The 14,388-nt window shown below is 39.3% G+C and overlaps 1 protein-coding gene across 2 annotated transcripts in view; it reads left to right on the top strand.

Moving 5' to 3' along the window:
* Nucleotides 1–14,388, top strand: part of LOC126470216 (cullin-2) — a 202,533-nt gene that overhangs the window by 68,892 nt on the left and 119,253 nt on the right. For both annotated transcript variants that reach the window (XM_050097896.1, XM_050097897.1), the window contains exon 9: nt 8,777–8,992. In XM_050097896.1, coding sequence (XP_049953853.1) covers nt 8,777–8,992 — 216 coding nt within the window. The remainder of the gene's footprint in view (nt 1–8,776; nt 8,993–14,388) is intronic.

The following is a 14,388-nucleotide window of genomic DNA, read 5'->3' as shown; positions in this document are numbered from 1 at the left end:
TTCAGTCTCCAGAAATGTCATAATACATGAGCATAAAACATATTTTGTATAGCTTGCCAGGTTCTGCCACTGTCACTGTGCTCAGCAGGGAACACTGATTGTGTACTGAGCTCTCAAGACCAATTGAGAGCATAGATTGCGGTCAGCTGCAGATTGTCTCTCACGTTGACACTAACAACCTCTGTCGAAGACCATTCTCCATTCTTTTTGGAGTTTTGGGTAAGAGTGAAGATGTCTTCTCTCTCTTGTGTGGTCTCAGTACAGCTGTCTATTTTCAGCATCATTCTGAGGAGAAACTAGGGACTTGGAGTGTAGAGCTTAATGACTTCGTTAATTCTGCAATGAGCTGGTTGTTGATTTCTTAACCTACTCTGCAGGGTGGGATTGTGTGAAGTTGCCCAAGTCAAGTGTGGACTATACATGGTAATTGGCAATTCTGATGACAGAATTAATGTGGAATGCCTGTGGATGCAGTCCTCACTCTTTGTACATCCATTCTAACCAAATATTGCTCATTTCCCAGTGTTCTTAGCTGGTGTTTCGCCTTAAATTTCCTTTCCCCAGAACTTGCACTACCGGAAAACATTTATTTTGTGTACACCTATAAGTTCTTTTTATATCTTCCACTGTCATTATTGTCATCATTACTACTACTACTACTACTACTACTACTACCGCTTCAGGCAAATGCTGGGGTTATTCCTTCGAAAGGGCATGGGCAGCTTCCTTCCCCATCCTTCCCAAATCCAATGAGACTGATGACCCCCCCCCCCCCCCCAAATGATTGAATGAGCTACTACTACTACTACTACTACTGCTACTATCAGTGTTAGTGGCAGCAGCATCAACAACAGCATCATCATCATCATCATCAGTAGTACAAGTACTGCCAGTATTTAAGTTATTATTTTATAGTCAGTGTTATATACTCACATCGTCACGATAGACATTTAGATAATTTTAATACTATTTGCATATTAAAATTATTATTTCTTAGGTAACTGTGATGTTAAAAAGGTACTGTATATGTGAAACCCTGGTCCAGTATAAGAGAGGACCTGATGACCCTAATCAGATCAGGTTAGATAAATAAATAAAAAATAATATTTATATATAGTTAATTTTTAATGAGACTGTCTCGTGCAACAAACAGACCCATCTGAATGGAAAATACCACATCACTACTGTGTCAAAAATCAGAACAGGTTATAATCCACAGTTATGGACAAATATTGATCATGTCTATATATTGCTGTGTCCCAGAATGTATTCCAAGCTTGAACATTATCATGTAAGTGAAGGACAGAAGCTTCTCGTAGAGAATCAGAATGGATTCAGGAAAAACCATGTGTGTTAAAAACAGCTCATTTTATTCACACATGATATATTGCAAATAGTAGATGCAGTGTGTTTACAAGTGGAACAGGAAGGGAAATGACTGGTAGTGATACAATGTACCCTCCACCATCCACTGCACACTGGCTCGTGGAGTATATATGTAGATGTAGAAAATCTGTATTAGTAGATTCCCGGAAGGGGTGTGATACTGTACCATATTGTCGACTGAAAACAGAAGTATGAGGCTATGGAGTGTTTCCATAAATATGTGATTGTCTTGAACAGTTTTTAGCTAGTAAAATTCATTACGTTAAGCTGGACAGAGAATCTTTAACAAAAACAAAAGTGACAGTGAGTGAGCCCCAAGGAAATGGATTAGGCTCAGATACATTAATTATTTAGCAGATAAGGTTAACATCACTTTGAAATTGTCCAGTGTTGATGCTATGGTCTACAGGAAGGTATTTTTGCTACATGAATGTAAGCAATGCAGAGCACCTTTGGCAGTTTTTCTAAGTAGTGTAACAACTGAAAACTCTCTTTCAATGTGAATAAATGCAATATAATGTCTGTAACAAAGATAAAGAATTTGATAATATTAAATTACAAGAATAATGATGAACTTCTGGAGCTTGTCACATCATTAAACTATTTAGGGTTAATAATAAGATATTATATAAAATGAAACAATCATATAAAATTAGTAGTAGAGATGATGATTGGAGGACTTAGTTCTAGGAAAGTGCAGTGTATATTTAAAGAAAACTAAACTCACTATGCAAAGTATTACTCACCTCCCTTAAGAACACACTGCTTCCTTTGGAGTGTTTGTAGATGTGTATAACTGGTGCCAGGTGATTGTGTGAACCTCTACTGGGTCATTCCATGTCAATTCAACCAATTTGAGATGATGTTCCAGCTGATAGTTTCAGATTTGGATGAAATTTAGTTTGCCAATGCTACCAAGTGTGGAACACTCATGTACAAAATTTTAAGTTCCCGTGCCAATTAGTTCCAGAATTATGGCTTGTGAAAGAAGGTGGCGTAACTCGGAAATTGCAACCCACATCTGGCAATCTATCTTCAGACCCACACAGAACTCATCATGCCCATATCAGTCACACAAACAGAGTTACAAGCCCACAAAAATACAAAAATTTGATAAATTACCTGAAAAACATGAATTTTCTAAGTGTGGTAGCACAAAAGGGACAAGTGATATCCAAGCCCAATTTCAAACACTGAATAAGTAGACCATATTATAATATGTGGCAAAGTTTCAACTTGTTATTGCAAGGGATTTGTGTACAATAAAAGTTGACAGAGATGTATTTGGTTACGTTTCTTTTAACATGATTTAGCAAGTAATAGTGATGATGCAGACAGCTCGTTTCAGATAAAGCTACAGCAATTGTTGGGAACCATTAGGCAACAAAGTTAAACAATGGTAGTTTTCAGGGAGAGAATGAGTTATTGTTAGGCAGGAACAACAAAAGAAACAAGAAACAATTACAGGTTACTCATGTTTTTAAGATTCTAGTTCAGACTGGTCATTACTGTTGTGGAAAGTCAGTATGGAGGCAGAAGAGTGTACTAGTGGTGCTTTTGTTCAAACAAGTTGCAGTATTGGTAAAGAACAAGCATCTGAATGTCATAAAACAACATGTGGAACAAAATGTGGCATTCGCTTTGTACTGTATGATCTGGATGAATCAGACCAAGATTTGTTGCTATGGAGATCCGGGATACACCCTGTGGGCAGAAGAAGTACAGTTCCAGGAAACTTTAGTGTTTGTTATTATCATATGAAAGTGTTTCTGGATAAGTATTCTTTCTTACAAAGAAGTTGTTTTGATCCATTTCAGGTTTATAAGAAGACAGTGAAGTGTAGCCTCAGAGAAATTGATATAAAATCAATATTGAAAGTGAATCAGTGCATGGGACTTGACATGAAACCAGGTCAAATTTATGTTCCAGGTGTGTTACACTGCTAAAAAGTGAAGAATATTCTGATACTCTTTGTAACTGTCACGTAAATTATCAGCCACCTACAACCACAGCGGATGAGCAGTTACATACTTCAGTGACTGCTCTTGGTTTGTCTCCCATGAAGACACACAAAGTTGGGAAAAGAGACAGGCCCAGCTGTGGTAGAAGAAAACTACAAGAAGCTCAAATGGAATTAAAACACAAAATAGTTGACACACTAATGGTGGAAGAGGAAGAACTATCTGCTTCAAAGGAGCAGAAATCATGCAAGAAATGCTCTGATTTGGACAAAATTGTGCATGATTTGAAAGAAAAATGTGCCATATCAACATGCCAGAAAAAAATAGGTATTCTTACCCTTGCACCTTCCAGCTGGTCTATTGACTACCCTGCAAAGGAATTCAATGTTTCTACATACATGGTAAATCAAGCTAGGAAAATAAAAGCAACCCAAGGAGTGCTTCCACAACTTCAGCAGACTCAGGGTGAGCAATTGAGTTCAGAAATAAAGGTGCTAGTGTCGGAGTTTTATGAAAATAATGACTACAGCCGAATAATGCCTGGAAAAAAAAGACTGTAACAGTGACAATGGGAAACGTACGTGTACAGATGCAAAATCGGCGAAAATGGGTTGTGCCTGCAAGTGCAAGGGGCACACACAATGTTTGTGTATGTGAGACCCATCAAAATGCTAAGCTGATGTTTGCTGCTATAAAGGATTCTGGTCTGGATTACAAAGGTGCAATGAAGCTGCTAGTGTGTGACATCATTTCCTACCAGTGCATGACACACAGGTGTGAAAAATGTCCTGGTAAGGCAAATCTTGCAGAACACCTGAATAACAAACTGTATGGTGAACTCCTTATGGATGACGATGAACTTGTTTCTTATAAACAGTGGACACACATGGATCGCACAAGTCGGAAGAGTTGCTTGACTGTTGTCCCTATGATATCCTTGGATGGCATCTTGAACTATAAATGCATAATTTTCAGAAAACTCTAGTATTACTGTAATTTCATCTTATTTTAAATTATCCTTACAAAACTGGAGATAAGCCAATTGAGCTGTTGCTGTGAAACTGTGTGTGGTCAGTTTGTCTGTTTTTTGACAACACATTTCAACAAAATCTTCCACTGTACTTTGCTGAAACAAAGCAAAGTACAGTGGAAGATTTTGTTGAAATGTGTTGTCAAAAAACAGACAAACTGACCACACACAGTTTCACAGCAACAGCTCAATTGGCTTATCTCCAGTTTTGTAAGGATAATTTAAAATAAGATGAAATTACAGTAATACTAGAGTTTTCTGAAAATTATGCATTTATAGTTCAAGATGCCATCCAAGGATATCATAGGGACAACAGTCAAGCAACTCTCCAGCCATTTACGATTTACTATAGAGGTGAATCAGGTGATGTGTCTGTCGTGAAGCTGTGCGTTTTTAGTGACTGTTTAATTTATGATGCCATTGCAGTTCATGCCCACATTTGCACTGTCATGGCATACGTGAAAAACAAGCTGCCTCACATACATTTTACGAAATACTTCAGTGATGGTGCAGCTAGTCAGTACAAAAACTGTAAAAATCTCAAATATTTATGCATGCATTACCATGATTTTCAGATTCACGCAGAATGCAATTTTTTCGCAACAAGTCATGGTAAAAATGTATGTGATGGTATTGGTGCTACCATTAAGTGATGAGCTAGTCTGTAGCACCCTACAGAAGGTCACATTCTAACACCTCTTCAATTATTTACCTGGGTACAGAAAAATATCTCTGGCATACAATCATTCTATGTTTCGAAAGATGAGGTGAAATCAGTCGAAGAGTTGCTAAAAAGCAGACTAGAACACTTTAAAACTGTTGCAGGCACAAGGAGCCATCATCACTTCTCTCCAGCGGACTCTGACAATGTGCAGATGAGCAGACTGTCTGGTTATAACTATAGGTTCATGCACAACATGTGTCTTCACAGTGTGTCTGACTCAGGGTTCAGAAGCAAAAGCAGCAACATACAACCAGGTTGCTATGTTATTGCTGTTTGTGATGACAAATGGTACTTAGGATGTGTTGCAGAGTGCTGTGAAGCAGAAGGTGATGTATTTTTGAACTTCATGGCACCACAGATGTTGGATTCCTTTTGAACATATTCTTATGACAGTTCCAGTTCCTACCACAGTGTCTGGAAGACAGTACGATTTGCCACTCAATGTACAGAGTACAGTAGCTAAAGTGTGGGAGAACTTCTGTTCGAAGCACAATCGACTGGTTTTTAGCAGTTACGGTGCAGTAAACATTAATGATAGGTTGTGTTAATCTGTCTATATGTTGTTGCTTAGTGATTAACCATTTGTGGGAGATGATAAGAAGAGGCAGAACAGTTTACGATAGGTTTTTACAAAATTGTGTTGTGGAACAATGGCCACATCACCAAATACATCTGTCACCTTCCATTGTACACAAATGTCTTGCAATAACATGATGAAATTTTGAGATATACATCATTATGGTCTACTTATGCAGTGTGTGAAATTTAGCTTGGATACCACTTGTCCCTTTTGTGCTACCACACTTCGAAAATCCAGCTTTTTCAGGTAATTTTTCAAATTTTTGTAATTTCGTGCGCATGTAACTCTGTTTGTATGACTGATAGGGGCATGATGAGGTCTGTGTGTGTTTAGGCCACATTAAGCTTACCACAAAAAATTATACCCTTTTTGAGTGAATTATATTTGGCATAGAGGGCACCTACAATATGTACCTTTTAACGTATTACATTTTTTATTTTCCCTCATAAATATGTTGTTGGTGTTTTGATTCTTGGAGTGTGTTCTCTAAATGGATGTTACTGGGTTGTAAAAATTTCACTGGACTGTGTGTAATAGTTCCAAAGTTATTAAGACCTGAAGTTGGGTCTGAAGATAGATTGCCGGATGCGGGTTGCAATTTCCGGGTCACGCCACCTTCTTTCACAAGTCATAATTCTGGAACTAATTGGCAGGGGAAACTAATACTTTGTACACGAGTGTTCCACACATGGTAAAATTAGTGTACTGAATTTCAGTCAAATCTGAGACTATGAGCTGTAGCCCTGGTTGAACTGACATGGAATGACCCCACTGCTGATATATGTCATGTTAGTCATGTGTATGTGGTGGTCAGTTGTGTGAAGTCAGTGCAGTAATGTTGGTTGACACGGAGATGTGACAGAATGGTGGAAAGAGGCTATTGCGTTTGGACATGCGCATTACCATACCGTGAATGAAGTTGCCAGATTTGTTGGTGCATCAATGCGGACTATCCAATGTTTGTACAAGGAATCGTGTACTATCCACATCCTTGTAATATGGTGCAAGAACTGCAGTGATAAAAACATCCTGCCGAGAGCCAGAGACGTGTCACATTTTGGTAGTGACAGTCTCAAGTTTAACAGGAATTACTGCTGCTAATAAATGCAGGACCTTCTCAGCAATTTACAAGTGAATGTTGCAGAGGGACCTGCATGCAGTGGGCATTTCCAGCTGGCTCCTTCACAAGAGGCCGTTCCTTACAGTGGTACATAAAGCTGTAGGTGAAACAACACTGACAGCTGATAGCAGCTGAGTGGAGGCTTGTAGTGTGGTCGTACATGTCATGATTTTGCCTCTTGAAAAGTGCGTTAATGGTCCAGCAAGATGACCAGATGTGGTTCTGTGGTGTTTTGGGGATGCTTTTGGGGCCATGGCGTGGACTCACTCATTCAGGTTACCATGAATGTGAGCCAGGTTGTTGATTTCAACATTCTCTCAGCCAAAAGCATCCTCTTGTCTGTAGCCTGTTCCTCAACCCATTCTAGGTCAATCTGGGACTAATCATGTGGTGTAACATCGTGTTGGAGGTACGGGTTACCTGCAGAGCGCTGTAGTAGAACAAACAAATGCACATGATCCAACATTAGGTTGCAGTGACATTTACTGGTGTGTGTGACTATGACAGGAGTATTAGGTGTGCCATTTCACCCCGTGTAAATATCACCCACAAAATCTGCACAAATTGCCTCGACTACCGCCTGAATGCTGCCCTGTTGGCAAACAAGAAGTATTCCCTTGGGTGACATTTGTTGCATCTGTATTGTGCCTTGGGATGCAACAAAATGTAGTGAGACTCTTCAGTTCAGGTGATCTCTCTTCATGCTGATAGTGTCCAGTGCCAGTGTCCAGTGCCATTGTTACTGCTTCCATGCTAATCTCTGTGCACTATGACAGTGTGAGCAGATGAATGTATGTGAGATATTATGTAAATCAAAGGTGGAGAAAGGAAACAGAAGGGAAGGGAAGGAGCTACTGATCTCAGCTGCGTCGGGATAATATGCGGAATCAGCATTCACATAAGTGTGTAATATAGTTGCTGCAGTAATCCATGGTAGTAGTTCTGGATGTCATGGCTTTTCACTAGTTGTTATTTTCAAGCACTGAATTGGTGAGTGAATTGATGGATTGCAGTAGAAGGTGACTGCAGTTGTCAACATGTTGCCCACAGAAGTTAACTCTGGTGTTGTTCACAGCAGCAACCTCAGAAGTGGAGTGTGTTGTGCCTTGAGATACACAATCTGGCCATTATAAAATGCGCTGATATTAGGCATTGTGCCTATCTGGTACACAACTTCACACTGGTGACCAGTGCAGTGTCTGATGACATCCCTGTCACATGGCACACCAATCTATTCCATTCATTGTGATGACAGGTGTCTCCAACATATCAGCTGTCTCTAATTTCATTACTCTTGTTTGTATACACTCGTTTTTCCAAGGTTGTAGTTAATTCAAATTTATTGGCCAGTTGAGTATTCAAATGATGATTTTCCCCTATTCTTCTTATCTACTTTCCCCTCCCTCCTTTGTCAAATGATTATAATTAATATAATTTAAAACTGACCATTGTTTTATATGTGGTTCTCATTAGAGCCCAATTTGCTTTCAGCCATTCTGTGTTGATCCTATTTTTAGATTTGCTGACTCTAAACATTTTTGTTACTTCTCTGGCATATGCAGTGCTGTGTTTGCTTCTAATGTCTCCCTGGATCATTTTTTCTCCCTCTCTGAATCACCAATAAAAGTTTATTTTATCTACCAGAGCTTCAGTGCTATGCTAAGTCCTTGTGCCTGTCCCATCACTCTCACGGGATTTCAGAATAACCTGGTTATCTAAGTCTTAATCTTCTTGTTGAAGGTGAATGGTGGTCTGTATTTCACAGTGTGGACAAATCTGGGCATTTAATCTCCAGTTTTCTACCTGCTTTTATGGAAGTCCTCAATATTTTGCTTGTTCCATTATCCTTACTGCTTCTGGACATAGGCATATTCTGCTGTGTGTTCGTGTATGTGCCGGCATTTCACTGCAGATAAATTGCAGTGAAATATATGGTAGAGCTTTCAATAGTTATATTGCTTTTCTTGTATTTCAGCTAGCAAAATACTGTGACTCTCTATTGAGAAAGTCAGCAAAAGGGATGTCAGACACAGAAATAGATGATCGGCTAGCACAGTCCATAACAATATTTAAGTACATTGATGATAAAGATGTCTTCCAGAAATTTTATTCAAGGATGTTAGCCAAAAGATTAATACATCAGCAGAGTCAGTCAATGGATGCTGAAGAAGCTATGATCAACCGACTGAAAGTAAGTAATTACTGAGTGATTGTGCAATTAAATGTCTATTTACATTGTGCATGCAGTATGTAATTCGTATATAGTGCTAAAACTGAAGGAGATGGCAGTGGTTTTTGCTGTTGCTGCTAATATTTTCTTCTTCAGAATTTACTGTTTTTATTTTATAGATATTCTACAAGTGTAACTTTGGTAGAATTTTTTTCAGATATGAAAAAATTGAAATTGTGGGGGTAAAACTATTCAACTACGTTGAAGCAAATACTGCTACAAGCAGTGATGAGTAATTAAGATGGCAGAGCAACATTTGATTCTGAGTAACCAAGAGTATGATAGGAACGTAATCTTTTTTTATTAATTGAGGGGACAATGTAATGTCAAGCAGTATTGATCAAACTGCAGGCAGATTATATTTTTAGTAAAAACACGTTCTTTGCTAGTAACAAAGAAATGTATCACATTTGTCATGACAACCAAGACTTTTTACTCCAGATAGAATCATCAATCACTTTTTCAACTTAACAAATTGGTTACTTAATTTATAATGCATTTTCCTAATACATATTAGATCACTCATTAAACACTCCACAAGCATTAGTTAAGAATTGTCATTTGTCTTGTGCAATTTGCAAGGTAGTTGTGCAATTATTCTGTACATGAGTTCAATAGTGTTCAGCTACTCACAGACCCCAGTTTTCTGTGAATCTTTGATCCCGTCTGTCTCTCCTATGTTGTTGCCAAATATGTGATGAGGTAGCGAAAGGTCTTTTCCAGTGTGGTGAGTGTGGCATGTATTAAATTGCTGTGGTGACTTGATGGTAGGACTGTTGCGTGTATGGGACCTCATGTTGGCTCAATATAGATACTGAACATTTTTCTTTCTCACCCATAGGTTTTCTCCTCAGCCCTTACAGAACCACGCAGACCATCTTTGTCCAAGAGAGGTGCCTTTCTTTATTCCACATGCTTCTGCACTTGGGTAAACCTACACATTTTTACAACATAATGTCTGATGACTTTGTGAAACACTTGCAACTGTATGTCTTCTGACAGGAGGATATGAATGTAAGTTGCTTTTCTTTAATAGCATCAACAGTTGAACACATCAGACTGACTTCCACATGGAGGATATGAGGACATAGAAATAGGCATACCTGGTGTTGAGCAGCAACTTAAAAAGTATTGAAAACAAATAAGTCAAATGCATGGGTGGCGCCTCAGTTTGATTTTACATAGAGTACTCTTTGACGTTGACACCTTGCATTTATCATGAATTTGTCACCCAGTGCAAAGCCCTAAGCAACTGGAAAAAAGTGCAGATGACTCCTATATATAAGGAGGGTAAAAGAACAGGCCCGTAAATTACAGACCAATATCCTTAACTTTGGTTAGCTGCAGGATTATTGAGTATATTGTAAATTAAAATATAATAAATTTCCTTGAGACAAAAAAGTTTCTGTCTTCAAATCAGCACGTATTTAGAAAGCATCACTTGTGCAAAACTCAGCTTACTGGTGCCATAGTGGACCAAAGACAATCCAACAGCTAGTCAGGATTGCCAGAGGGCACTGCAACATCTCGAGCATCATCCTCATCACTTGGCAGCATCTGTGGATGAAGGCTTGCTATATGATGAAATGTAGTAACAAGGAATGCTGGGAGTGATATGTCTCCTCCTTGGAAAGGGATACATCTTCATTCCTTGTGTGGGTCAGTCTCCTTAGACTACTCAGCCACCAAAGACCAACAAATGTCCTGGGTCACCTCCTTCATGGCAGCATATTTACTGATGTTTTGGTTCTTGTCAAACACCTTCTCTCTTTTTATGTGGCAACCTTTCGAATGTATAAAAGATAAGTTGACGATATCCCCTGTTCTTTACACCCCATCATGCAATATTACATAATGAACCTTTCACTGACTGGGAACTACTTCATCCTCTTGGCTCCTCACCTGATATTGTTGCAGGTCCTGATTAGATTGATAAACAGATGATTCAACATCTAAATGTTAATCAAAAAACTGTATCTTCTCAGGCTCCTCAACAATATTGGGCTTGAAGATCTTTTCCCTTCACAATGCGAGATAGTATCATTGTCCCAATCTTTAAACCAGGCAGAAACCCAATGTTCATTGACTGCTACCAACAAATTAGCCCCACCAATGTGCTCTGCAAACTGCTTGAAAGAATGGTAGCCTAACGATTATGCTGCTTTTGCCAATCACTGTTCCATTTGTCTCCCCATTAGTGTGGTTTCCAGTATGGTTCACAACCAACCGTCAGTAGGTTGGAGACAGCAATCCATCAGGCAGTTTTCTAAATGCCAACACTTCATTGCAACCTTTTTTGACGTACATAAGGCATGCACCACCACTTGACACCATCACATTTTACTTGCACTCCATGACTGGGGCTTATGACGCTCCTTATCTATTTTTATTCATCATTTTTATCCCACCAGTTGTTTTCGTCCTAAGGTGGTACATCACTCGGCTTCACATTGATTGAGAATGGTATCTTGCAGGGCTCCGTGCTGAGTGTCATGCTCTTCCTCTTGCAATCAGTGGGCTAGTAACCTCCATTGGACCTCTGGTTTCTCCGTGCTGTATGTCGTCAACTTTTGCATTTGTCATAGTTCCCAGTATGTAGCCTTGGCTGAACATTAGCTGCAAGGTGGCCTCTGAAAGGTCTCCACTTAGATGGTTTCCCATGGCTTCGAATTCTCTCCTGCTAAATTGTGAGTAATGCATTTCTGTCATCGTACCATGGTCTGTCCTGACCCAGACCTTTACTCAAATACTCAGTGCTTTGACAGTTTTGTACAGTCTTGAATTTTGGAACTCCTCTTTGATAAAAAGCTGACATGGCTATCCATATATGTTAATTAAAGACTAGCAGTATGTAAAAGTTTACCACTCCTTGCTTCCTTGTCGACACATCTTGGTGTACAGATCACCCTAACCTCCTCCATATTTACTGGACCTTGGGTCTCATCCTGATGGTTGCCAGGTTCATGGCTTAGCAACACGGTCAGTATTGAAATTGTTGGACCCAGCCCATCATTGTGGAGTAAGACTGGCCAATGGTGCTGCACAGCCTAGTCCCATAAATAGTCTCATTGCCGAAGTGGGAACTTCCGTCTTCAGTTTCGACAGAACCAACCCTGGCTTACTTATGCAGTCACCATCTGACAATTTCCTTATCATCCCTTTTATAAAATTCTTCTTGCAAACAAGGGACATTGACTCCATGGCACCTGCCCTTTGGTTGGATTTCTTCAAGGACCTCAGCCTAATCCCTTTAGAATGTGCTCCCTCCCCATACTTTCCCACGCACCCTCCTTTGGTTAGTACCCATACCATGAATTAGGGTTGATCTATTTCAAGGATCTAAATTTTGAGTTGTCTCCAAGGCCTTTCGGCCTGTGTTCCTCTCAGTTCTTCAGAAGTATCATGGTGCTATCATAATTTATACTGACAGCTCTAAAACCATGTGTAGTACAGGATATGCTGTTTCATATCCTGCTGGTCAGGAACAACATTTGTTGCCAGGAACATATAGTGTTTTTACAGTGGTGCTTATAGCCATTAACAGAGTGCTTTGTTTTATTAAACAGGTCTTCTTTGACAATGTTTTAATTTGTAGTGATTCAGTGAGCAGTGCCTAGGCATTTGATTGATGCTACTCTTGTCATCCTGTGTTATCTGCTATTCATGACTTTATTTCTGACTTTAGCCATGCTGCCCATTCAGTTGTCTTTCTCTGCGTCCCATGTCATGTGGGCATACCAGGGAATGAACTGGCCAACAGTTTGGCTATAGAAGTGGTAAATTTCCTAACATTCTCTTTTACTATCTCAGTTGTAGATTTGTGGGTGCAAATAAAGACTTCCCCTCACTCGTAAAAGCGCCAACATCTGGTTGGATAATACCCCGTCTAATGAACTCCACACTATCAAGGAGACCCCCCAGAAGGAATTCACTGTCCTGTGTTACCTGTACATCGATTATACCAGGTTAACTCATAGTTTTATTTCATGTAATAAGCCTTACAAACAGTAGCTCATATCCTGGTGGAATGCCCTCTCCTTCTGGATCTCCATGCTAAGCATACTAACATTCACAAACAACTCATGGACATTTGAACTGGTTCTCAGTTTTCTGTGTGAAAGTAGTTTGTATTATCAGATATAAGGTTTTACACAACTTTTGGGATGGGGGCAGGGTGCTTGGGGTTGGGGTGTCTGCCGTTGCATGCACCTTTGATAGCTGCCCTCTTTTACTCAGTTTTAATCGCTTTCAGAAGTTTTCTTCCACATCCTAGTTCCTATTGTAGAGGTAGACTGCAATAAATAGTGGGTGTCTTCTTCTTTCTACTGCTTTGACTATAACGGATTGGCTGTGGGACAGCTGTGGGAGGTACAGCCCCTGCTGTGGTGGTAGTTTAGAAAATTTGAAAGGGGAAATGGATAGGTTAAAGTTAGATATAATGGGTATTAGTGAAGTTTGGTGGCAGGAGGAACAAGACTTCTGGTCAGGTGAATATAGGATTATAAATACAAAATCAAATAAGGGTAATGTGGATCTAGGTTTAATAATGAATAAAAAATAGGAGCATGGATAAGCTACTATGAACAGTATAGTGAATGCATTATTGTAACCAAGATAGACATGAAGCCCACACCTACCACAGTAGTATAAGTTTATATGCCAATTAGTTTCACAGATAATGAAAAGATTGAAGAAATGTACGATGTTATAAAAGAAATTACTCAGATGGTTAAGGGAGACAAAAATTTAATAGTCATGGAGAACAGGAATTCGATAGTAGTAAAAGGAAGAGAAGGAAAAGTAGTAGGTGAATATGGACTGAGGGAAAGGAATGAAAGAGGAAGCCGCCTCACAGAATTTTGCACACAGCACAGGGCATAGAGCATAACTTAATGATGTCTAACACTTGTTTTAAGGATCAGGAAAGAAGGTTGTACATGTGGAAGAGACCTGGAGATACTGGAAGGTTTCAGATAGATTATATAAAGGTAAGACAGAGATTTAGGAACCAAGTTTTAAATTATAAGACATTTTCAGAGGCAGGTGTGGTCTCTGACCACAATCTATTGGTTAGGGACTGTATATTAAAACTGAAGAAACAGCAAAAAGGTGGGAATTTAAGGAGATGGGACATGGATAAACTGAAAGAACCAGAGGTTGTAGAGAGTTTCAATAGAGAATTAGGGAATGATTGACAAGAACAGGGGAAAGGAGTAAGTTGAAGATGTATGGGTAACTTTGAGAGATGAAATAGCAAAGGCAGCAGAGGATCACATAGGTAAACAGATGAGGGGCAGTAGAAATCCTTGGGTGACAGAAGAGATATTGAATTTAATTGATGAAAGGAGGAAATATAA

Source organism: Schistocerca serialis, chromosome 3, assembly GCF_023864345.2.
Source record: "Schistocerca serialis cubense isolate TAMUIC-IGC-003099 chromosome 3, iqSchSeri2.2, whole genome shotgun sequence".
Classification (NCBI taxonomy): domain Eukaryota; kingdom Metazoa; phylum Arthropoda; class Insecta; order Orthoptera; family Acrididae; genus Schistocerca; species Schistocerca serialis.
The sequence above is the reverse complement of the archived record's forward strand: the minus strand, read 5'-3'. Positions and strand labels throughout refer to the sequence as shown.